Raw genomic sequence first — 27,229 nt, forward strand, 5'->3', positions numbered from 1 at the left:
ATATTAACATGTAACAAATTTTCACTATCGCTAATACTGTACAGAAATAGATGGTCCATATGATATTATAACATTAGTGTATGTACTATGTAATGCATTAAAAAACACTTATTAAAACTACAGTAGCTAATGAGAAAAAAGTACATTAAAAAAAAAAAAAATTAATCAACTTTGCATTTTATATTCCTTCAGATTTTTTAAAAAAAATAAGATGCGATAGTTTGTTGTTTTAGTGACTGAAAACACTTTCTTTTAATTGAACTTTGTTTGCATAGCATAATAATATTGCATCAAACTATCATCCTAGCATATACACAATGAACTATAGTACAGCATTATCATTTTCAAAACAAACACACATTCAAGTAGCAAATGAATGAAGGAGTACAACCTATAACAGATCGATGAAAAAACTTAACATTTTTAGTTTCTTTAAAAATTTATTTTTTCGAAGAAACATCGCAATTAAACTGCTCATGAATAATTGGGAGTTGGACTGTATATCAAAACCAATCTCAGAACGCTTTAAAAGTTTTTCTTGGTTTTGTTTTTTTAAATTTATCCAATATGATGAGCATACAGTTTTATCCAAATTTATAGCCCTGAAAGAAATAGCTGTTGACATTCCAATCAATTCTCTTCTCTTAGAGATTCTTTGGGTGAGTGAATTAAGTGCAACCAACCTGAAGAATTTCTACAGTTAAACAGTTGAGTTGAGTCCTGTTAATTCTGTATGATCACTTGCACAAATTTTTATATCATCTTAGAAAATGGCATAGCTGACAAATAAAATGGCATTGTTTCATGATAAGGTTATTTCAGTTACCATTGCTGCTATGTTATTACATAAAATATAACCACACATAATTTACATACCTGTATTTTAAGGTTGGATTCTTTTGAAATCCCTGTTTTTCTGTATTTAAATAGACTGGATTTAGGCATTTGCCTGTATCTGTTGTATAAATTAAATATTTTTACTTAACACACTGAAGCAGTAAAAGGACAGTTTTATTAAAAGGAAACAGTTGGCCTTGAGTTAGATAAGCAAGCTTTGCTCTACTGTATTCTCACTCCATAAGATTCCCACCTAACATTATAAAAATAAAATACCTATTATGATGATTAATCTGTAGTCAATATGTTAGTAAGTACTAACTTTACTGTTACTGTCTACCTTATGTAACTACTGTTACATGTTTACAGTTTGGTTTTTTTATTTCCTTTTCTTTTTGTATATAATTAGAATTTCTGTATAAACTTGTGTTGAAATATAAATTTTATATTAAGAAAAAGCCTGACCAGCCTTAAACCCAGAACTTGCAGATAAAAGGCTGGTTGTACTGGGCAATCAGTATTCTTTATTAAATAATTTAGGTTCTTAAATTATGAAAAAATAATTGTGAGTGTACACACACACACACACACACACATTTATATAAAAACATTGAAACAATAATTTGTAATATGATTAAAATTCAATTTCCTTTTTCTTAATTGTCAAAGGTCGGTTTTATTAGTTTTTCCAAAATCCCTTATTATTCAATTATTGTGTTCATTGTCAGCATATTTATTCTTAGAAAATCAATATAGATTCTTACCTTCTTTTCATGTTACCTTTAATGCTCTACTAAATTGTTATTATAATATTCCTGAACAAATTACTTTCTTTCATTTCATAATATTCAACCATAAAGAGAAAGAAAGCAAATCAATTCTTTCATCATTTATTTTATCTGTCATTCCTTTGTTTCACTATTATTATTACTTTTATACTGGAGCAGTACAAAATTAACTTTTGATATAATAATAATTCTTTCTCAAAATATAATTGTTAAGAAACGAGATTTAACTTTATCTCTTCAAATAAAAATAAAACTATATTAAATATACAGAAATTTTATTGAATAATTTCTATATAAACAGAAATAATAAATATTATTATTATATAATTTATTATTTTATTTTAAATTAGATTTTTTTAATCTAGTATTTTTTAAATGCATTTTATTTCTCAATGGGTAGAAACGAATTTATTTGCCTATTATACAAAAAAAAAAGAAAAGTTAATCCAATAAACGTGGAAATATTTTTCCTTATTGATAGAAAAAAAGATGAAATACAGCAATTGTTTTATAAAGTAGGTGATTACATTTTTAATAAAATAAAGTTAGGAAAATAATAAAAGTGGCTTACATAAGTACTAAAAGTAAAAATACCAATTCAATTATTCTTTCTTTAAATTCTTTTTTGAAATCAGCATTAAATTAAAATATTGGAACTTAAGGAATTAAGAGTGTTATTTCTTAATGTGGTTATTTTTAACCATGGGTTAGTCTAAAAAAAGAATTACCTGTATGAAAAAAGCTACTCTCTAGAAAAATAAAAGACATGAAACCTGTATTCTGATAAAAATAAGGAAATGATTCCTGAAGGAATACCAATCTCAGACTAACCATAAAGTTGTTTGTGTCCTCCTGCAGGATTATACTATACTATTTTTTACCTTATAATAATTGATAAAATTTATTTTTTATATTTGGGGATGCTAATGCAAATTTTTTGTAACTATTTACCTTGAAGTTTCGTGTTCATGAATAACATAAAGATATCGGGCTAATGGTAATATGATATGAAATATAACATCGTTTTTAATTTCAAGTCTTGTTTCACATCTTTTCTCTTGCAGGTTATGAGTGACTGTGTTAAATTTGAGCCACTTTGCATACTTTCCACCAATTTATCAAACCACGGCCTTTGGCTATCTCATGAACCTTTTCCTTATTCAAACTTTTAACATAATCAAACTTGCCTTACCTTGCTTTATGCAATTTTTCTCTTAAGTTTTCTATCTTTACTTTCTATTTTTCTCCATTTTTGACGCAATCCAGTTTTGTTTTACAATCATACTTTTAAGAAATTTAGTTTTCATTATCTTGTTATAGTTACTCAGGTCTATAATCCAAAATTGACTAAGTCCCTGTTATATATCATTTTCTCTACTTTTCTTCACCTTGTTATCTGCATTTGTTGATAAATCCACTCAACTCTGTTAAAAACAACCAGCGTGCTGTCCTAATCCTACCATCATCAGTTACCTCACTTCCCAAGTAATTTTGTTCCTCCTACTACTTCTTCCTCTTGCAATTTTATCTTTTTTGTATCAACATTCTCCTCATTAATAACCATTATCTAGCTTTTGTTTTCTCTGGTGAGGTTGCAATGAAGTTCTTAAGATATCTGAAATTAATTAATACAGTTCTAAGGTATGTGTAAAGAGTAAAAACTTTAAGCGAAGACATAGATTAGAATATATGTTGAAGATCACTTAAGGTCACAGATCCTATTAAGTATTTTGAAATAAAATTTATTACATAATAGAGACTTAACTGGTGTATTGCACTTTTCCAGAGTGACAACCAGCAAACTAATTTTTTATAATTTTATCAAAGCACAAACAGAAAAAAATTGCTTGTTCACAGAAAAGGGTACATGTTTTGAAGCTACTACTTTCTGTGTCACCAGTCTTTTGTAATAGTACTCATCCCAAGCATCTGAGGAACATACAGGACTAATTAATTACTTGCTTCTTCTTACAGTAATAATGTTAATTATACAGCTAGTCCCTGTGATCAGAATTTCGCTTGTAAAGTTGACTATCACCTGTATTTTCTTTGGTGGGCTTCTATGCTGATATGCATATTCAACTCCGTAAAAAATGTAACAGGAAATCACTTCCCTAGGATTCCTGGTACAACTCTGTGGATGGATATATTATGCAAGTAGTAGATTAAGTCCTAGATTGGAATTTGTTATTCTTTTGAATGATTGTGCCACATCACTTGGTCCACTGTAGTTGTTACAGCTAACATAAATACAGTTGTTAGTAGTAGAAATAAAATATAATAATAATAATGACCTTTATCAAAGTTGGGTTTTTGTATAACAAGTAGATAAGATACTGCTGACCTTTGTGGTGCAAATGGTAGTGTCTCAGCCTTTCATCCGGAGGTCCCAGGTTCAAATCCTGGTCAGGCATGGCATTTTCACACATCTCATCCTCTGAAGCAATACCTAACAGTCGACCCGGAGGTTAAACAAACAAAAAAAAGTAGATAAGATACAAAGTTAGGATGGTAACTCAAACAGTTCCCTGTAACCATAGCTTAGATGCAAGGAGTATTAAACCAAAAGAACCAGGAATGAATTTATCAAAGTTTAAGTATATGGATAATGAAAAAGGATCAATTTATCCAAAGAGATCAAGAGAAAGAACCCTTCCCAGAGGATGATAAATACAAAATTTTACTGGGACTTAATACAGACATTTAAGTTCAATATGATCACATCAATGTAGACCAAACAAACCATAAGAATATTTTCTGAAGACTATTTTTGAATTAATGGATCATCACATAACCTGAAAATTTAAATTTTGAATGATCATTAACATTTTTTAAATATACCTTAAGCAAACAGCATAAAAAATAATTGTTAATTATAATTAGTTCTTAACAATATTTTAAAGAAAATTATCTTTTAATGCATGAAAGACTTAATACAATTATGTCAGATGACAAAATTGTTATTTATTATAACAGGGATATGAATTTTATTGATAAGAATTAAAATAAAGTGAAAAGTTAAGTACTGTTATTAATTCAGATAACTAAAAAAGTTAGCTGTCAAGACATGAATATTTAATGGTACTTCAGTAGGGAATATGTAAGATTAAATTTACATAATATGACATAAGGCAATATTAAAAAATAATATAATAAAATTCTAGAAGAAACTCCCTAGAGATTTTTTCCTTGTCGTACAAAGATTGAATATTTAACACAAAATGTTAAGACTGAATAAAATTTATTATTTGTAGATTTAAAACAATCATTTTTTTAAACATTTTGTTCATAAAAGATAATTTTTTTAAATAATACTTCTCAAAAGTTTGAAATATTTGTAATAATTAGTAACTTATAGTAACTAGTGATAAATGTTCATTACAGACATCATTGAATTACCTTTATATAACATGCTGGTTACTAATGACAACTTGCTGAGTTAATGTTCAAACAGAATTTATACTTTTTTAGCCACAAGAAAGAACACAAATTACTGGCATACTAAAAATGGGTAGAACTATTATATATATTTTAGTAAATTTTATTGCACATCTTAAGTTACGCATTGAGTAACTTAAACGGTACAAATCAATGAATTATTGTTCATCAAAAGAAAAAAAAAACAATTATAATTATTATTTTTTATAACAAATAAAAATAATGAGCTGTTTGTTTATTTAGGTTTAAATAAACATTTTAGTTTATCTATTCATTTTTTACCTGATAGGTTCTCTTTCAAGATGTCATATACTTAGAGTACATGATGAGATGACAAAACTAATGGTTTAAAATTTTTAGGACTGAATTTTTTATAGCAGTACATTTAGTTCTTTTACCATAGAGTAGTTCTGACTACATACTGTAACCCATACAACATGAAAAGACAACATGATACAATTTTGTTGGCAACAGACAGTGAAAATGCTCTGTAAGACTTAGAAGGTTAGAGCCTTGACTTAAAGATTTTCAATATCATACATCATTTTGAGAGGAGAAAAAAATCTATAAAAGCCAGTGAAAGAAATGGCTACCCAACAATTTAAAGTAACAGGGTTGCCAAATTAGACAAACAAGATTAGAGGGTGATGTCTTGCATGATCATAAAAAACACTCTGTTTAGTAAAAACAACAATTTTTTTTCCAAAAAATGTGAACAAATGTAAACTGTGCACACTATTCATTCTGCATTTTGACAAAAAAAAGAAAAAGAAATGACAGTGCTGAGTTTTTTATAGCCAAGGTATTGTACACAAAGGGTTTATGCACTAGGGTTAACGCATAATTTTATGCATTACAAAATTTCTAACCTTATTCACACTTATTTTTTTTTCTCCTGCATGATATTTCCCTACCCTATTTGGCAGCAGTAATTTTTGTTACTTCTCCCACAAAAGTAAGCCATGAAACTGCACCACCACTCACTGAATTTGTCTTACTTTTCTATATACTTTTAACCAAAACTGAAATTGCTGCTAAAAGGAACTGATTTAGGCATCATTAATGACTTATAAAGAGTTGACATAAGGTATTTGAGGAGATCTTTGGAGGACTATCCCACTATCAACAAGACAAATAGATTATGTATTTTATGTGAAAATTGTAAAATAAACGTGTCCATCATTTTTAAAATTTGTTATTGCCTTATTGCTAAAATGTTAAAAAACTTGTTTTTAGTTAATTGTTAAAAAGCTGCTATATATAAGGTAATCCCCAACTGTTTGGCCAGAGCTGCTATGTTTACTTATGTTTCATTAACTAAACTAGTTACCCGTTGCAGTTTCGCTTGCAAAAATTATGCCTGATCCTCTTTGTACACTATGTTAGTAGTCCTTCCATTCAGTATTAAAATCACTAAACTTTATGGATAACTTACTCTGGAGCAGGCCATTTATAGCTGGCTGTGGGAAAAACAACCTTTTCTTAAATTGATTCCTGGAACTTTAAGCAATGCCCTTGTAACTTATAGACTGTCATTGCAATGCAGACTTTAATTAGAAATTGCATCCTTTTGAATTAAAATTTATATTCAGAAGGTAGTAGTGGTATTCGAGGAATGAAAACTGACTCTCTTCAAACGAAGTCAGTATAATTGTAGCTTAAACTACATTTTTCTGGAAAGCTTTTACATGTAATTGTGTTCTATTGCACAATGTTGGAGGACAAAGCTTTCACAGCAATATAATTAGTGTCCCAACTTTTAGAGGAAGTCTGTGTGCTAGAAGGACATGTTGATTGAGTGTATTGAGAGACTCTACAAGATTGCATTTGTTCGAACATGTGCCTTAACGCACTTTTCAGTATTCGAAGCATATGCCGCTGGTTCAATAATACTTTAAAATAAATACCCTTTACCGAGATTAATTATATTTTTGTAGTAGTATTATTAACTTTCATATCGTTAGGTTATAATTATTATTATTATTATTTATTCTCAGTTTAAATTAAATTTTATAATATGATTAAAGTCCTTTTATATACATTTACTTTAATATTTTATAAGAAGCAAGTTATTTTAATATGTTTAAGAACTTATTAGCTTTACATCTTAAGAACTGAATTGTTTACTATATAACATTTTGTATTAGACTAAAAAGCTTTAATAATTACATAAAACGAAGTATATTTTTACAATAGATATAATATGTATTTCTTCTTATTATAAAACAGCTGTAGAACATATATCTTAAATAAGTAAGAAGAAAAAGTTATATAATTTATCATGAGATAATTTGATGAGAACATGAGAGAGAACAGCATTATCTACTTTCAATAATGAATCGATGGAAAAGTACTGTATATGTTCTCCCTTGAATAACTTCAATAAAGTCTCAGCAGCTGTCATTTTTTGATGTTAGAATTGCTGTCTTGCATAACTACTTCTATTTCATAAATTTGCCGTTCACATTGGTAATGTCAAGATAAATTTTGGCTATGATATCTTTTAAAGAAGATACTACTGTTTCTAAATTGACAGATATTCTTATCTTTTCTCCAGATTCAGGGTATTTTCCATCACCTATCTTAAAAGTAGTCATTAGACTGTCCAGCAGAAACATTATTTCTCAAATTAACTGATGTTTTTTCCCATAGCAAGAATGTAGGTTGTAAAATGTCATCCACCGTTTTCAGATAAGAATTAGATGATGTGATGATTGAGAAGGTGAAGAGGTAACACTCAATGTTTTTTGGGTGGACAGGCTGATATACTCTACTTAAAGGAGAATCTTTTTTAATTCCAGTCAAAGCTTCAGCATCATATACACACTTACGTTGAACGAATAATTTGTTTTACATAGTTTGAAGGAATTTTTATTCCACCACCCATGTTTCACACAAGGAATCCTGATCTTTTATGATCCTTCTTTATTAACTTTTTTTTATTTTTTTGTGGCTTTGATTTTTAAAATCATTCTGCTTGAAGGAGATGGGCATGTTTAATGTTTGACATAAATGAAAAAATGCAAAGTATCATTTCACCCCCTTAGAACCCAAATTTCACAAAATTCTTTCTTAGCCACCTCTACTAAATAAATTGAACATATTCTCAAAATGTTGTGTCTCATAACTATAATAGTCTAGACTGGGCGTTGATGAGTGAATGAACTAGTCAATCATGACATCTTCTTTTATGTATAAGATGATTGTTTTATGTATTAAAACACCAGTAAACAATTTGGCTTTTTTAAAGTGACTGATTCACACGTAATCTTATAGTTGCAGGCATATAATGAAATGAAGTGGTGATAATGAAAAAAGTATTCAACTTTTTTTTTTATAGCTTCTATAAAAACAATAAGGAAAATCAAAGCACATAGTATTTACAGACTTTTCTAGGAGGATTAAAGAAAAATCCCCACAGGATCAAAAATCACCCATATTATCCCTTTTAGTGAAACAATTTTTTGTAATTTACTCTGACAGGATTTATTTCATAAAAAATTCAAATGAAAATTAAAAGTAAATTATGAAACAACCTTCATTTAAACATGATTTTTTTTAATTTTGTAAAAGGGATTACTACAAAAAAATTTGCAAAAATTACTATAAGAAATTTATGTTATGTTTTGCTGTATATATTATAAAACAGAAATAGGGACTATTCTTAAAAACACATAACTCATAATACATACATGGTATCTATTGATTGGATAATATAAAATAAAGCTTTCAAGTGACCTAAATATTGCCCAACTGGTGTTATAAGAACGTATAAGAAGCTCCTGACGTAATAATGAAACCTCAAAAATGACGCAGGTTATTGATAAAAACCTTCAGTATAAAATGGTTATTGTCATTTAACTTACTTTTGTTCAATACAGTGGATGTAGTTAGTGTACAATCTTATTACTACAAATATTTGTTTAGTGTAAAATTATATTTATGATATTCTAAGAAAAAATTAATTAATTTTTATTTTTGTGTCATTGTTGTGTAAATAAACTAAACGACAGACATGTTACTAAAAACTGATGAATTGAATGTTCTTAACATTACAAAAAAAAAATTAATGACTTTAGCAAATGGAGCAGAATGTTTATCGGCAAAATTTTTAGATAATTGGGTAACAAATAATAATAATAATTATAGAAAATTAAAAAGTAGTCGGATACCAAGAAGTTGTCAAACAATGCTTGATCATCCACCGATTGTGAATATGTCATCTTACTGGACTTCAGAAGACACAGTTTTACTGGAAAACTGGATGGCTGAAAAACCAGAACAGACACAAAACACAATTGAAAATAAAAATTTAGCTGATGAATTAACAAGTCAAATTGAAGAACCATGTTTTAATTCTTTAGATGAAAATATTTTATGTCAAAATAATATGGAGAACTCCCATATACTGCAACCTATTATTAAAATGGAGGGCGATATCTTGGAAATTGAGTACTTCATTGATGAGATTTCTGATGATGACAGTGATGATATGAAGAACCAAGATGAAGCTGCTAATTATTTTCAACATGATAATAACAATAATGAGAACTGTAAAAGATTATATGTGCCTGATGATAATAGTACAACAGAAACATATGCTCAAAAATTTTCTAGTACAACTCCTACACGTTTAAATCATTATCTTGTGCACAATACACCAAAAATTTCAAAACATAAAGTTGCTGATAATAGAGGATTAAGTCCACGACGCTGTCAAAAATATAAAGAATTTTTAGTAAAAAATGATGGTGAAAATAATTTATCTTGTTTAAACAAAAATGATAATGAAACATGTACGATAGATGATAATGATAATTATAGACAGAATGAAAAACGGTATGATTCTGAAAAGTCTTCAAAATCAACTAATTTTGAATTTGATGAACATCGACCATTATCGCAAAATATACTAGAATCGTACAACAAACAAAAAAATAATTTATTAAATAAAGAAGAATCAATAATGTATGAACGAGGTGGTAGTGCAAGAATTAGAATAAGAAGTAATGAAATAAAATCTGAAATAAAAAGTTTTCTCAGCTTTAGATGCCCGAATAAAAAAAATAGATCAGATAAAAAAATAAAAAAGAAGTATGTTATTAGCGAAGAAGGTGCAGCAGGACCTATATGGCCAGCCGTTTTGTTGACATACGACAGAGGTGTTTCACCAGGAATTCCTGAAAATGATTCTGAAGCGAAAGTTTAAATACTATTCTAATTAAATAATACATTTCTTAAAACAAAAATGATCGTATTACAAAAGAAAAGTTATAATCTGATAAAGACAAATAATATAGTTGAGGGTTAATTTATCAATATAAAAATAAATAAACAGTAAAAAAGGAGTGAAATTATTATCTAATACCATGTAATTAGATATCATTACATGTCATGACGACCAATTAATCATTAAATCTGGCTGAACTACATTTCAAGGTAAGTTTTCATTTTAAATACTAATTTTCAGTTATTCATATAGATTAATAAAATGAAAGTGCGTCCTTCTCCTTGATTAGGTTGAAGTAGCTGTATTACTAAATTGTTGTGATCTAAGAAATAAAAGTAAAATAAATAAAATTGTACGACAACTAAGAAGATTATTCACTTGGTAAATTGTAACCATCTAACTTAAATATGAATAAAACCGTTGTATTGTGCTTCTCAGATAAACTTTTCAGTGATGATCGTTCGCGTGGGTAGAATTCCCATTAATTTAACGCTAGTTCTTCTGTTGCCCAAAAAGCGAAATTTCTAGATTTTTGTTAGATGACAAGTTTTCGTGGCATAATCAATTGATTTTGTTCTGAACAGCCTTAATAAAACGCCAAGTTTGTCTTCATTATTAAATATTTATTATTCCAACATATATTCTCGTATAAAGCATATCATCTCTTGGGTCTCCCTTAAAAAATCAGAACGAGTTTTTAAAATACAAAAATGGAAGTCAGATCATTATCTGGCGAACATAATTATAAATCGTGTAGACCTATGCTTAGAAAATAATATGTTAACTTAGTCTTGTGTTTATTACGAATGTGCAATTTTTTCTAAAAGGTCTCTTACTGTTAAAAAATAACAATATCCACCTACCAAACCGACAACAGAACTGTTTTCAAATAACTCAACACAATAACGCTTCAATTTGTGATAAACAGTCTTATTATGCTAGTTGCCACCTTTAATAAATTGCCGAACCATTTTAAACATCTTTCCACTAATTTATTTAAAATATAATTAAAAGATTTTCTTTTATGGAAGCTGTAGTATTCTGTTGATAAATTTCTATACAGTACTAACTAAAAGACAAAAAATATTTATTTGCATCCCGCCCAACATATACATAAATATATGCTCAAAATAATTTTCATTAGTGGGATTTGAATTTTCTATTATTTTAAAAATTTAATGTATTTCATATAATGATATGCCCAAAACATTTATTATGGAGTTACGGCTACAAAAATATTTCCCCCGGTGAAATGAAGTCATTTTGAAATTTTTAAGTTGTATAAGGTGTAAACTTGGTAGTTTCTTATGTACTTTGACCTGAAAAAAAAATTTTTTTTAAATATATATTCACAGTTCTCCATACAAAGTAAAATTTCATTTGTAGTATAACCTAATTATTTCATTTATTCAAGTGCATTTATTTTCCTTAACATGAACCCATATTAGAGGAATAGAAACATTGATCTATAAAGAGTGATGCCAAACTTGACATTTTACTAAGAAATATAGGCCTACATATTTTCTAATGATGTTATCAGAGAAAGAATGTAGTTTGTACAGGAAGAAGAAAACTAAATTTCCATTTTCATATTCCCATACATAAGCTTTCAACTTGCGTTGAATTAATTCATCAAGCAAAAATGATTTTGGTTGGAGGAATAATCTAGTCAAGTTATTATTTTTTTAAATGACATATAGGCCACTTATAAGAAGTGGAAGAATTATTGATATCTTATAAGTAAAAAAAAAAAAACTGTTAAAAGTTGTGATATGAGTAAATAACCATATTTATTTTATTCACATATACAGTTAGTTTTATATTTAGATTCTATTAAATAAACCACCTACAGAATATTGAGATAAGAGATTTCTTAACTTATTTTTTTAATTTTATTTAATAGAGTCTAAATACAATTTAACAATACAGAGGAGTACTATGAACAACCTTAAAAATATTTATTTTAGCTATGTAATAATTAGTTTTATATGGTTAACTATTTCTCTAAATAATTTCCAGTGATTCAAATAAAATTATTTTAAATTATATTTATTCTTAAATAAAAGAATTTATTAAATGAAGGTAATTATTTTATTTTAAAGGTATTTCTAATAAATTGTATATTTTTTTAACTTACATAAATTTTCATTTATAATATGGTTATATTAGACATATATAAGAGAATCTTGTTATATTCATGTAAATGTATTTTTCTAGCAATTATTAAATGACTTAGTTGTTGATTTGCAATCAATTTTAAGTTTGAAGAAAATAGTGCATCTGTCACTTTTTTCCTTCAAATCATGATACACCTATTGTTGTTAATCATGTGAATGAAACAAATTATTTGATACTTATTCCATAAAAACCTTAAAACCACTATAGTCTTTAGTTAAAAGGGCATAAACATAGCATTCAGCCAGCCAGTTACTTTTCTGTTTTCTTTTCTTTTTTTTTCTAGCAAAGAAAACAAAATTATATTAAAAATTTATTTCAGTTCATTTAACTTTTGTTACTAGAGGTAGAAGTGTCTCCAATAGCAGAGCTTATTTCTAAATTCAGTGTTAAAAAGTGAATGAGATTGTTGAATGAAATGAGTCACTAAAAATCTTAACTAATTACATTGTCTTACACAAGATGGTATTGAATACAACATTCAAATAATGACATAACACTCAACAGTGAAAATATAATACATAAATTTTTTGTTAAAATGCCATTCAAACAGGTATAAAAATTAGATATGTTAAAAAATAACAATGGCTAAAACAATGATGAGCTGAATTCTGAATCTTAATTAGCGCTGAATATAGGGCTTATTTTGTAATGTTAAAGAAGCCCCAAAACTATTGAATGTATAATGAATTTATATAGGATGCAATTATATTCATTTTTTCCCTTCTAAACATAGTTGCATAAATATAAATTGTTTAAGCTGAAAAGTAAATAGATCTTACTGACATTGAGTTACATTAAGCATTATAAAGATCTAAAGAAGATCATGTGTAGTTTCTAACACAAACATTATTCATAATATTATGCACCAAATTATTATTTTTATGGGTATCCAAATCCAATTTAATATATTTAAACTGAATTGTGGTATTCACTTACAATAAAAAAAAATTAATTGAAATTTTTTTTTTTTTTCAGCTGGTTTACCATTAGTTTTACATGCTTTAGTACCTAATGGAATTTTGCATGAGAAATGATTCTGGAAATGGAATTTTGAAATGAGTAATTTAATGGAAATTATGGAATAAGCTCCAGTTCAAGTAGTTAACACGTAGAGATGAGTCATGGAGATAATAAAAATAAAACAGTTTGTAAGATCATCAAAATAAAAGAAGAATGTAAGTGATATTTCAGTTATTGGAAGAAAGAAGTGATAATGAGTTTTATGAATTACAGGTAACAAAATAACTGTAAATATTAAATTTTTTTTTTTCACTTGCCAAAATTTATTTAATTCAGTGAGATATTGAAAACTATGAATAACAAATTAATTGTTTAAAATCTGTCGTAAAGGTTTATTTATAAATTATTTACATATATTCAATATTTTCTTATTTTACCTGAATTTAATCTTATTAGGTGTTTTAAACATGAACCATTATCATATGAATAAAATGTAATTTGGTAAAGATCAATATCAAGCAGTATTTGTTATATTGTTACTAATTATTCACATTTAGTAAATATAAAATACATTTTATTATTTAAGCACTGGATACTATATTCACCCTTAACATATGAAATTTTAATATTTTACTTATTATTTTGGTTTAAAGAAACTTGTTTCAAATTAAAGTTACAAATTTTAAATCAACTCAAGAAATTTTTATTATTAAAAACACACATGCTCATTCATACAATACTGTTTTACTCATTTAAAATACTGCATAAATATAATTATCTTTTCAAATCTAATATTTAAAATAAAAATATGATTTCTTTATTATTTAATTAGAGTTTCTTGTGGTATATTATTATCCTACAACTTGCAGTAATAATCTTCACAATAACAGAGTACAATTTTTCATAACAGGTAAGCTTCCCAGATTACTAAAATTATTTAATTTCTTCAGGTTACTTCATTAAGATGTCTTTTTCACATAGAACAAGCTTAAAAACAGCTAAAGGGTATTAAAGAAGACACACACACACACACACACACACACACACACACACACACATGCACACACACACATATATATATATATATATATATATATATAATGTATGTATGTAATTATATTTATTCATCATTACTGAAAAAGTAATAGAGTTAGATGAAATCCTGCTATAATTTTTATGTAAGCCAAACTTAAGTCAAGTTGATTTATATTTGCCATACAACATATAAACTATTCTATTTGGTAATAAATAAGAAACTTTTGCTATTGCCAAAATTAATGTTAGTGTTTTACAGCTTAATAATAATTAATTCAACAGCTTGGATTTCAAAAATGGATTACATGTAATACTTAAATCTACGTACAGTATATAGAGCAGGTATACCTGCAGTCATACAGACAGTGTTCCATACAGGCAGGCCAGGCCAGGCCCAACCAAAAGACAAAAAAAGAAAATTTGTACAAAAATTCTACCTCCATGCTTAGTTTCACTACATGTGTGATAATATAGATCAGGTTTATTCAGTCTCTTGTAAGAGATTAGTTTGGCATTCTTGGCATCTTTCTTTAAGAAATTATAATCGGTTCTCAACATAGAGTTACGACTAGAAATAAATTATTAAATATCATCAATATTATTTTACTTTTTCATTATTACATATTGGAGTCAAGATTGTTCAATGAACTGACATTCTACTTTGTTTAAAACTGACTCACCCCAATAAAAATTTATAACCTAATGAATGACTCCACAGTCAGCGTAATTGTAAAGGATACCTCATTTTCACTGGTGACTTAAGATAATGATGGTGCATCACAATCGTTACCCCTGTACTTTACACAAAGGGTACCATTGCCTGTGAATTGAAATGTTTCTTTACATGTCTCATTCGATCTCTTCATGAAGTAAAGAGGTTGCTTTGGTTCAGAAAATAACTTTAATAATATACAAAGTATAAATAATATGATGTAGTAACCCGATTAAGATCTATTTCAACGTAATCTTAATGTAATTGCTACATCTAAAAAATTGTTTTTTCTCAGATACTAACTTCATCATCTAATTGAAACCTAATTGGTCATAATCAAGAATTAAAGTTAAAAAGAATGCTGAACTAATTTTGATAAAACTTTGAGCAGATCATAGTAGTACCATTGTGCTATTCTAAAAACTATTCTTCGAATTTACATCTTTATAATGGTTTTTAACAAAAAAAATTATCAAAATATGAATTAAGATTTAAAAAAGTATGAAACTTTATTTTATGCATTTTTTTCTATAAATTCCATAACGATGTAAGCAATGAAAATTATTTAAAAAAATAATAATAATCATTGTACCTAAGTCAATCTATAGTTATTAAGACATGTGACGCTATTCTAATGGATATGAAGTTTGATAATAATAATAATAATAACCAGTGGTGTTGGTAACTCAACTGAAGAGGAGCTGAATATTAGCTCTAAAAATATTGTTCTCTAGAAACTTTTTATAGAAAAAGTCTTTTCATAATCTTTAAACTTTCAAAATGATAACATTAAAAATACACATACACCACTTTGAGGGTAAGTTTTTAAACCACACTTACTCGGTTAGTGAAATGAAATGACTGGCACTAGATAGAGAATCTTGGAGAGCTGCATCAAACCAGTCAAATGACTGAAGACAAAAAAAAAAATAGGTTAGTTTAGCTTATTTAATAATATTAATCTTATATTTTTGTTAACTAAGTGATTTAGTCTATTAATTCTATTATATCAAGGCATGTGTACATAGTATTTAAATTTCTGTAACATAATGTGGTAAAAGAAATCATTAAAAGTTCTACCTCAGTAATAAAAAATGTATCATTATATTTATTTATCTGTACAATTTCATTCATTACTTATTTATCAAAAAAATATCAGGGAACTATTTTTCATTCAACATATTTCGACATCTAACTTATTTCATGAGATTGTAGATTAAATAAATTATCCAGTTATTCATGTTAAAAATCTGAGAGAATTTTTTAACAATTTACATGAGTTACTTATGTAACATGTCTTTCTTATTAAAAGTAACTCCTGAAAATTGTAAAGATATTCTTAAAAATAATAAAAAATATTTTATCCCAGAATTAATGATAAGGAGCAATGGGATTTCCTGAAGCCTTCTTTTTCACTGAGCTGAATGTATTGTTATTTATCAGCATGCTAAGCCCATAATGTGCAAAAAGATGAATATGATAGAATATGAAGATGTCAGCTCTACCAATGGCATCTTAATTCAGCTCACCACAGGGGCTGGGTCATATACTGATTATCAATACTCGTAGAAAAAGCTAATCCAACTAAAATTGCATTTACCTCAGATGCTTTTAATATATCATCATCATAAGAAAGACTGGTTCAGGTAATAAAAAGCGACAGATTAGTGTACCATTATTTATCTTGGAAAAACTGAATTATATATAGTGTCATAACTCATTAAGGGAAACAGACAATTACCAACAAAATGCTCCTGAGTTTACCTCTAAGGTACTCATAAAATTTAAGAAAGAGCATAATTAAAACCAATGAATTCAGCAATAGTCATTACCTAAAATAGCTAATGGTAAAAATTAGTTCAATGAACTTGTCAGTTTAGTATTGTCCTTAGCATTTAACTGATAATAATCTTAGTACTAGATTTCATGAAATGGGAAAAGGTAAATTACCTGACTAAACACACCAGCTATAAAATATGATTATTATTTTATAAGTTTCATCCTACATCAACATAAATAAATTATATACTTAACCTGAACTTCCAGTGACTTCAAGAACTGATTATACTTGACTACTATAATATTAGGGGAAACCATTTCAATCAGTGTTACAGTTGCCAAGAATTCAAAATAACTACACATTTTCCATTTTTTCCCATTATCCGAATAAAGTAAGAAAAGAATAAATTCCTTAAATCATCTCATAAGAAGGTGGAAGCATCATCTGCCAAGAGTTTGTTAGTGGATATGTACTTAATGCCTACAGTAGACTGTGGCGTTTATCATTTGTTTTATTTATGGTTCTTTCAAGGATGGATTCTCCTTTTTGTTACCCTTCCCTTTTCCTTTTCTTAGATCGTTTTCTTTTAGTTTTAAGGGTGTAGGTGTGATCCAGCTAAGCTCTTGGTGAAGACCCCAGGAACTGTAGAGCCAGTGTATTCTACTTGTAGGAGGGAGGGAGGGTCTGCTTGTTGACACATTTTTCTGTCTAGTTGTTGCACATGTTTAACTTCATATTAAGGGAAATACATTCAAATCTCTTAGTTCACCTCTAAAAAATATAAAATAAAATTAATGCACTACAAAAAAAATCCATAAGCAAATAAAATATAAGTTATATATACTTATATTCAGAAGTTAGATCAAATTAAAAAAGCATGAAGTTATGCCAACCATAGCAAAGTTTACTGTTAGCTAATTACATTAAATAAATCTATATTAAAAACTGACACCTACTTGAAGGGAGAGATGAATAAAGTTTAAGTAAGACTAATAACTGATACAGTCAGAGTCTCATCTTTTTTTTTAACAATGAGGAATCTGTGTATCTTGAAGAACATTACTGAATAATAAGAAATTTCTGGAAGTGACAATCTAATTGATAAATTTGGTTTAGAAATTATTACAAATCACTTATCTGAACATGATTTATGTTCAGTTGGGGTATTTATTTATTTATTATTATCCCAGTTATTATTATTAAACCAATTAAATTTGCCAGTTGTTGACATTTACTCTAAGGCCAAACTTTATGTATTTCATTTAAATTAAAGAAGTAATTTCATAGAATTACAGTATTTCATTTCTTTAACATCTTGTTTTTATACATTGAAGAAATTAATTATTTAAGATAAAAAATTATTGATAATAACATGTCAAATTATTTTATATGAAATGTTCAAAATTGGTGGGAGTTATTGGGAGTTACAGTATGGGTAGATGGTAGTTATTGAGGGGTGAGCTTCTGCTGGTAAAAAATGAATAATAATGTAATAATCTGAAGCTCCTCCTTTATCCACCACCTCAAATCCCTTTTCTTATAATGCAATTGTGTAAAGATAAAAGAGGTGTTTCCAGCAGCAACAATCCAGTATCCACTGATCTTTCAAAGAATAAGGAGCTCTTCTACATAGTGTAAGTAATACTATTTTTCCTTTTACAGAATTATTCTTTACAAAATAAATAATGTATTAAATGTGAATAGGAAAATATGAGTTCAGTTACTTATCATACAAAATAAAGTTGACTACAAAAGATTTACTGTAGTAGATCACTGTACTAAAAGATTACTGTACTAAATGAAACATTACTCATAATTTCTTGTTTTAAAAAGAATCTATTGCACAATAACATGTTATATATTTAACATTTTTTACCATTTTTAATTATCATTACACTCACTTCAAAATTCTATAAGTGTACATGAAAATACATATTTAAGATTATGTAGAAAGTGTAGTCACTTAAATTCATGTCTCATTTAGTCGTCTTTCATGATGCATGTAATTTTTTTTTTTATATTGATAACTCCAATTGATTGATAGCCAGGTACATATAATATGCAGTCATCCATGGGTGTTTGCAGTCATCCATTCTATGTTATTTTACCCATCTTCAAGAAAAGAAAATTCTCAATTTATTCTTATATTTTCTTTTTTTTAGTCTTGTTCAAGCCTTACTCTTCTCCAAATGGATAATAACAATAATACTTTTATTTCATTCAGGAATCTCTTTTGATAGTCCTGTTGTAAATTTTAACTGATGAAATAAGCAGAAGATTTTTAAATGAAAAATTATGTGGTTGATGTAAAGGATTAAAAGATATTTTTATTTTTTTTGTCATCAGAGCTTTGTAGAGGTTGTTACAATATAATTAAATGTAGGTTATTTTATTTGGAGATACAAATATTTTTGTGTAAAAATTACTTAGAAAATTTAGGGTAAAGAAAAGTAAATTACCTATTCCTACCTGCTCTCAGAGAGGAATCTTGGGTTGTACTTGATGGCAATTTCTGTTTTTATTATTAAAAAGAAAAAAAATTGTTTTTTTGTTTTTAAAAATAATGATGTAAGTTTTTTCCTTTGAGCTTTGCAAATGGCCTTTTTGAGATATAAATCAAATTTTTTGTAGTACACCTATATTTTAAATAAAAAGTAAAATTACAAAATTTAAAAGAGAATAAACTTCTGTTTTTATTTTTTTATTTTAATAAATCCAAATTAAAGGTAAATACATTAAATAGTTAAAATAATATTAGTTTTATAGTTCTTTAAATTTATATTATTTTATTTCATTAACATGATTACAATAAATAAAGATAATTAGATTGTTGTTTTTGATTTGAATCTGAATTCTAAAAGATTAAATTTACAGAATTAGAAAAGTATTTTTTACTTTTTCATGTAGTTGTCTTTATTAAATCAATATAAACGCTTTTTAGAATATTCATAATATTTATACATAAAATATATTACATTTAATTTAAAAGATTATTACCTGTATTAATACAAATTTTATTTGGTTACACAGAACTTATTCTACAGTAAGCTAGAATATATTCTTAGGCGCAAAGAAAAATTTTTTTCTTAATTTTAACATAGATGAATATTAATTTTTCATAGTAATAAAATTTCATAACTGATAATACAATTACATGTCATCCAAAAAAATATTTAAAATTTGAAAATAATAAGCAGTATTCTAACTAAGAGATGTATTATACAAGTGAATTATGTAAGCCAATCTCCATGTTTGCTCTTTATCCATGGTAGATAGGAAAGTTTTACATATCCCAGAAAGTTGAAACTTATTAGACATGTAAATAATAGAAACTTGATGAAAGTTGAATAGAGTAATTGTTATTATGAGAAGCAGCATAATAGATCAAAAGAATTAAAAATCTTTCAGTATTAAGAATTCCAGATTAATAAAAAGTGCATAATCTAAGAAAAATGTTAACTATAAAAATAAACTAATTAATAAAAGAGAAATTCAAATTATTACATTTCAAGTGTAGTATTTAACAATGAACAAACAAAACCAATGAAAAAAAAATTGTTTTGAAATGAGGTTATGGAATAGAATATTAAAAATTAGAAGGAAGAAAAAACCATTGAATAGATTCATTTTATAAATAATTAACAGAGGAAAAAGCAATAGAAAGAAAAAACTCAGATATCATGAGTTAACAAATCTCACTCTCTCTCTCTCTCTCTCTCTCTATATATATATATATATATATATATATATATTCCAAAATTTTTCAGCAAAGTTTCTGCAATACTTTACAGGCATATCTCCCTTATAAAAATAATGAAAAAAAGTTATGTAAACATAGGTTTGTCTGAATATACTTTGTTTCTGATTTATGATTAACAAAAGTTAATGAAAAGGTTTACCAAGATTTCTGCTCTAAAGATCAAGTAATGCTATACTAAAAGTACTGACAAGATTGTTGAATAAAATTAACGATCTGTATCAAACATACCAGAAAAACTGAAAACAATAGACCTAGAACTACATCTCTATTAGTTACAGAGAAAGTTTTGAAATTCTAAAAAATGGAATCAAAAGGCATTATTTTTTAGGTTTGGTGTGAACTTATTTTGTTAAATTGTCAATAACCAAATAAAAATTAAGAAAAAAATTTGTAGTAAATTTGAGAAAATTGATATAATTAAGGATAATAAAAAACAAATAAAATAAAAATAAAAATTTAATGAAAACAAAAAAAAATCTAAAAATCTTTCACTGCAAATAATGAGTTAAAAGATAGACTTATTTTTCTGAAAATAATTTCATAATAAAAAAAAAAATTATTATTTAGTGATAATTAGTCAGTGAAAATTAAGCAGCTGAAAATGTCCATCTACTGTATGAATGCACATGTTAGTGAAATAATTTATGGCTGCAATGTAAGGTGTTTGATTTGAGTGGCATATGCTTACTGAATTAAATTTAAGAAAATTGATGTCTTTTTATGCATAAACTGAATAAAAGGTACTGAACCTTCTCAAAGTTAACAACCATCTTGTTTTACTAAATCACTGCAGCCAGCATTTTTTGTCTTGAGGCTAGAGAGAACAGTGACTGAGTTAAAAACCATCTTATTTTACTTCAGACAGCCACCAAACAACCTTACATGAACAGAGCTTAGGGAAATCTTCTAGGTTGATTTACTATCAGAAATCACAAGTGGCTCAGAAGCCAAAACCATCAGAAAAGAGAAGCAACATTTATTCTAGGAACAGATTGAACTTGTTCAAAGATATTGTAGAAAGTACTAAGAATTGATTTTGTGGCAGTCCTTTCTTAATCTGTTGTATTAAGGTATTTAACTCATATGAAACATGGTGAAAGAAAAGATACCAAACTTCTTTAAATAAAAATATAATAGATTTATAAATTTCCATGCTGAAAGTTCATACTCCCATGCTGAAAGTTTTTCCAGAAGCATCGCCAAATCTTTCAATGAACAAAGTACTGCTTTGTTTCAACAGGTATCAATCTTTGATATCCTGTTTAATGTACTGCTTAATTCATTTTGCAATGGTTCCTCCTAAAACCTACCTGACTTTGGATAGGACCTTATGTGCATTATAGAATTTTTTAAAAAACCTTCCTAAAAGAAGGTTAATAGCTTGAAAGAAGGCATTTATGGTTATTCTATAGGAGATTTGGCGTATGCATATTGTTGCTAACAATGCTGAGCTACTTTGGAGACAAATAGTGATTGTTTAGTTCCTTCTGAGAGTGTACCATTACCATAGAGATATTCAATGAATTAAGATATACTCTACTTGAGCAAAGCTTCAGACATGATCAAAGATTCAGACCTGCACAAATTAAAAATAAAATTGTCATTTATGTGTGAAATTTGTTATTTCATAGAATAGTAGTATGGCTGTTGACGTGTATTTATAATTTTCAGTTTTTTAAAGTTTTATCTAAATTTGACAATTTTAACTTCATTGACAGTCATTAAACTTTTTCATTATTTTAATGAAATAAATATATCTCTATTTTACGCTAAAGATTATATAATCTATTATACAATTTAAAAGTTGGACTTAAAATAAAAAGGTTATAAAATAAATATTAAATAAATTATTTTACTTTAGAATTAACTCCTTTTAGTGTGTATCTAATAAAGTTGAAGTAAATTTACATCTTTATCTCTCAGTTGGGAAGATAAAAAACAATTTATAACTAATTGCTACTGATCTGATTATGGATGATAAATTTTTTTATGGTCTGAGAATATAATATTAGTATAGTTAACATAACTGTGAATTTTCTCGTAATACCATTACGACTTAGTATATTGTCATATATATAAATTATTTGGCAGTTAATCATTTAATATTTGTTGTAATAATACAATAATTAAAATAAATATATATTTAGAATTTTAATTATCTATAAATAATTATATATACTAGCATCATCACTCCATATGTGCTATATGATTACTTGTGTTTTCTTTTGCGGCCAATTTTTATTTTATTTTTTATGTTTTTTAGTCAAGTAACCAAGTGGTTGGGTTTCAATTAACCACACATCTCAGCTGGTACAAGACTACACCTCATTTATATTCATACATATCATCCTCATTCATCTTCTGAAGTAATACATTATGGTGGTAGTAGAGGCTAAACAGAAAGGAAAGAGGTGCAGTCAGTTGCATCGCACAAACAGTAACAGTAGGAGTGGCTGTGTTGGTTTAGCCGCCACGCTGTACACAGTCATACTCCTTAAAAAGTAGAAATTCAAAAAACCTTGAAAATAATTTTTAAATATATATCTGAAGAATATTTGCAAGCCCAAAAAAATAGAGGATCCTCATCACAGATTCGCCTGTGCTGTATGGTTACTAGTGTTTCCTGTTGTGGTCAGGGGATATTTAGCGAGTCATGGCTCGCTTCGCTTGCCCTTACCATCTAGCTGGAGAGTTCTGCCCATTGTACTGTGTTCATTAAACTCATGCTTGTGATAATAATAATGATAGATAAAAATTGAAGCCTATTTAATTTATAAAACAATATCAGTGTATTGTGATTTCTTCTGAGCAACAGTTTGGACAGTACAGGACCCAAAACTTCAAGTGATCTAAGAATGTGAGTTTCAAAACAATTGGCCTCCATCTTAAAAATATTAGTTATAACTGGTTACCCTACGTGTAAAAATGTATTTTGCCTGGTTCTTAGTGTTACTTGACAACACCACTAGGAGGTGACTGTTAAAATTAGAAATTAGCTTTTAGATATTTACATTAAGATTACACACACCAAAAATTCATGTTGATATCTTCATTTGTTACTGGGAAATTAAAAAAAAAAACAGATTTTATTGTTACTCCTTTTAAACCCTTTAAACTGTGAATATAAAAAAAAATCTTTTCTTAGTGTACACTCACGGCGTAAGGAGAACATGTGTACAGATCATCAATTTATCTTCAGTAGTTTTTGCTGGGTTTTGTAGTGGGTCAGTCAGGACAAGTTGCTTTGTAGGTACAGAAATAAGATAAAAAAGAATTAGAAATATAATCATATAAGAAATTATTAAAGACTACTTCACATTCACACACGCATGCATGTGTGCATGCACACACACACACACACACACACACACACACACACACACACACACACACACACACACACACACACACACACACACACACACACACACACACACACACACACACACACACACACACACACACACACACACACACACACACACACACACACACACACACACACACACACACACACACACACACACAGAGAGAGAGAATATAAAAAAAAAATATATATATATATATATATATATATATAATAAATGTGTATATAAATTAGTTTAAATAAACAAATATTTATTTAAATAAAAACTGAATAAAAGGAAAAAAGTTTGAACATTTCACTTTTATATACTTGTACATACATGTGTAACTATTCTTTTCACAAGAAGTATATTTTCGATGTGTCTCTAATTCAAATTTATCTCACAGTAATTAACTCATTTTCTCATATCATTATTTTTTATTCTTTCATAAAAAGGGATATCAGAATAAAACAGTTCACGTAAGCATTTAGCACTCAAAAAAACGTTGTTTTTGTTTTAGGTTATTCAGCAATGGCGTGCAACATAACTACTGTGGTATCAATTACAATAAGCATATATCTTTTATTTGCACATCAACTGATTCTGGTCATCCTGGCAAATTCTCCAACATCAGAAATGATTTCTTCAAGTGATGCACAAAGCATGAATCATGGCAGTATGAGACATAGAGCATTACCAATGATTTTATCTCCTCGCTCTTCAGGAAATAGTCAAGTTATAAGAGCTCGATTAACACCAATCGAGCCGCTAATAAGTGATGTGCTAATTGATGATGCTGAAGATCTGCTTGATACCAATAAACGACAATTTGATGATTATGGACACATGAGGTTTGGTAAACGTGGAGAAATTGAAGATAAATTTGATGACTATGGTCATATGAGATTTGGAAGAGGTCATGCTTAATATTATGTAAACTGATTAATAAACATGTTTAGTAGTAATCAGCTGTAATGTAACATACAGCACAATAATAAGACTAATTTAAATGTTATTAATAAAAAAAATGTTAATAAAAAAAGTATTTTAATAATGTTATGTGTTGAATAAATAAAAATTTAAATACTAACTTAGACAGTTCCATATGAATGCATGAGTGTACATGGACATGCACATACACTCATATATGCTTTAATATAAGTTCATACCATTTGATCAATAATTATCAGAAGTAATCAAAGTATTAGACATTGGGGACATTCATGAATCACATAAGGGGCTTAAGAGAATGGGATATATAAAAAATCTAATGTTATAATGGTTAGGGAGAGGTGATCATGTACGTTTTATGCAAGGTAATGTGCGTTTACAAAAATCAGTATTTCTGGAATTCCTCAGATATAACAGATTATTTGGGCTTAGACTTGCCTTTTCTAATTATTACTGAAAATTTCATGTTTATCATCATTCTGAGTTAACCAATCTTGCTTCCTTGAAAAGAAAAAAAGTTATTTAATTGGAAAACACTATTTCAAGTTTTTTTTACATGCCCTGAAAAATCTGAAACATCTGAAACAGATTTCTAATTTTAAATAATAAGTGAATTGTCTGTCAATTGCTATGAAAATAACTATTTCTGTTTTTGAAATAAGTTTCAAGGAAAAAAGAATTAATTCAAGGCAAGTAAAGAGAAATTTTGAGTGTGTCTAGAAAAGGTCAGAACTAAATTTTTGAACTAGTTTATTACTTAGCGAAGATACTGAAAAAAAAGAAAAAAAAATTTTTATATATAAAAATTATCATTTTATCATTTATATTCAAACTTAAAGTAATTTGATGACTTACATTATAGTAAAATATCCTTACTAACCCATCAAGAAAAAAATTAGTATGTATTCATTTTATAAAAGACTGAAAAAAAAAATGTATAAGTAAAACATATAAAATGTGGAGGTTTTTTTTTTGTATCAACTAAAATATTATATTTTAAAGCTTTAAAACTTTTTTTTAATTTAGAATAGCCATAACTCTGGATAATATATTCTAAAAAATAAATTTATACAACTGATAATTCATATATTTGGATGGATCTGGCTCTTTAAATATTACATTAAAATTGCTACTGTGTGTTATAGTAGAAAACAAGTGAAAAGTGTTTTGATAGCTTGTGTAGAAAACATATCTTGAACAAAAATTAATTACATGAATAGTAGGATCTGTCATAAAAAGTAGTTTTATTTAAGATAAAGAGAGCAGTATTGAAATCTTGTGGTAGCTCACAGGAGAGCGAGTTAAACGTTAGTAATTTTATTCATGTGTATTTATTTGATATGTCTTAATATTTCAGTTTTGGTTTCAGATCTGCATGTTACTGAATTAATAGACATCCTTAAAGAGTCCTTCACACTTCAAAATAGTTTGTGACCTCAGTGTTATTTGTATGCAAATCTAATTCTTTTTTTCATTTTTTATCAGAATATTATGAAAATTATCTTAAAGAAACACACGTAAATCAGTCAAGTAACTGTGTTCAAGAACTAAGTCCCAAAGTGAAAATTTAATTTAAAGAAAAAAATTAGAAAGATAGAATAAAAGATAAAAATGATAGGAAAATTAAATAATGTAAAAAAAAAATTTCAGCTGAATGAATTCGCAATTTAAACAAATTTTTAACAATAGTTTTTACAAAATCAAAAATATAGACTATGCATATTCATTTATCTCTTAAGATGTAAGAAATTAACCATTTTAAGTCATAAATTAAATAAGAATTTCTGATAATCCAAACTGTTTCATTGTTTGGATAATGTTTCATTGTATGCTCCAGCATACTTCCATTTTTTAATTAAAATTTTTTTTTATAAAGAAATGACCTCTTTCATTTCACTTTTTCTGCAGCAATTAATGTTAGTACATTTTTTACATGTAAAAAAAGTCCCGATTAAAAAAAATAATTTTTTGCAATATTTTATGACTATTTTCTTATTCTGGAAGAGTGAAAACACATATTTACTTAAGTACTCAATCTGTTAACATAAATAATATTGAATGAAACTCCAAAACTATGCTCAATACCTTTAAAAATGCACTCTATTTAGGCCAGCTTTAACAGGTTGTATAAATTAGTCAAAACCTGTGTTATAACATTAGTTATTTCACTTCTAATATTGTTAAATAATTTAAAAGTTTTTCAGATTCATTTT

At 27.2% G+C, this 27,229-nt stretch overlaps 2 protein-coding genes across 2 annotated transcripts; both read left to right on the top strand.

Annotated features, from left to right (window-relative positions):
• The first annotated feature begins 8,958 nt into the window (after nt 1-8,958).
• Nucleotides 8,959-14,473, top strand: LOC142320306 (uncharacterized). Its single transcript, XM_075358014.1, has 2 exons — nt 8,959-10,502; nt 13,447-14,473. The coding sequence occupies exon 1, from the start codon at nt 9,079-9,081 to the stop codon at nt 10,270-10,272; it is 1,194 nt and encodes a 397-aa protein (XP_075214129.1). The 5' UTR covers nt 8,959-9,078; the 3' UTR covers nt 10,273-10,502; nt 13,447-14,473.
• A 4,045-nt stretch (nt 14,474-18,518) lies between these two features.
• On the top strand, nt 18,519-25,573 carry Dsk (Drosulfakinin). The gene is made up of 2 exons (XM_075358015.1): nt 18,519-18,592; nt 24,586-25,573. The coding sequence occupies exon 2, from the start codon at nt 24,597-24,599 to the stop codon at nt 24,990-24,992; it is 396 nt and encodes a 131-aa protein (XP_075214130.1). The 5' UTR covers nt 18,519-18,592; nt 24,586-24,596; the 3' UTR covers nt 24,993-25,573.
• The last annotated feature ends 1,656 nt before the right edge of the window (nt 25,574-27,229 follow it).

The sequence above is a fragment of the Lycorma delicatula genome, chromosome 2 (genome assembly GCF_047948215.1).
Source record: "Lycorma delicatula isolate Av1 chromosome 2, ASM4794821v1, whole genome shotgun sequence".
Classification (NCBI taxonomy): Eukaryota; Metazoa; Arthropoda; class Insecta; order Hemiptera; family Fulgoridae; genus Lycorma; species Lycorma delicatula.

Bases quoted from the DNA above. Each gene is read 5' to 3' on its own strand.
- LOC142320306 (XM_075358014.1), top strand. From the start codon at position 9,079: ATGTTACTAAAAACTGATGAATTGAATGTTCTTAACATTACAAAAAAA.
- Dsk (XM_075358015.1), top strand. From the start codon at position 24,597: ATGGCGTGCAACATAACTACTGTGGTATCAATTACAATAAGCATATAT.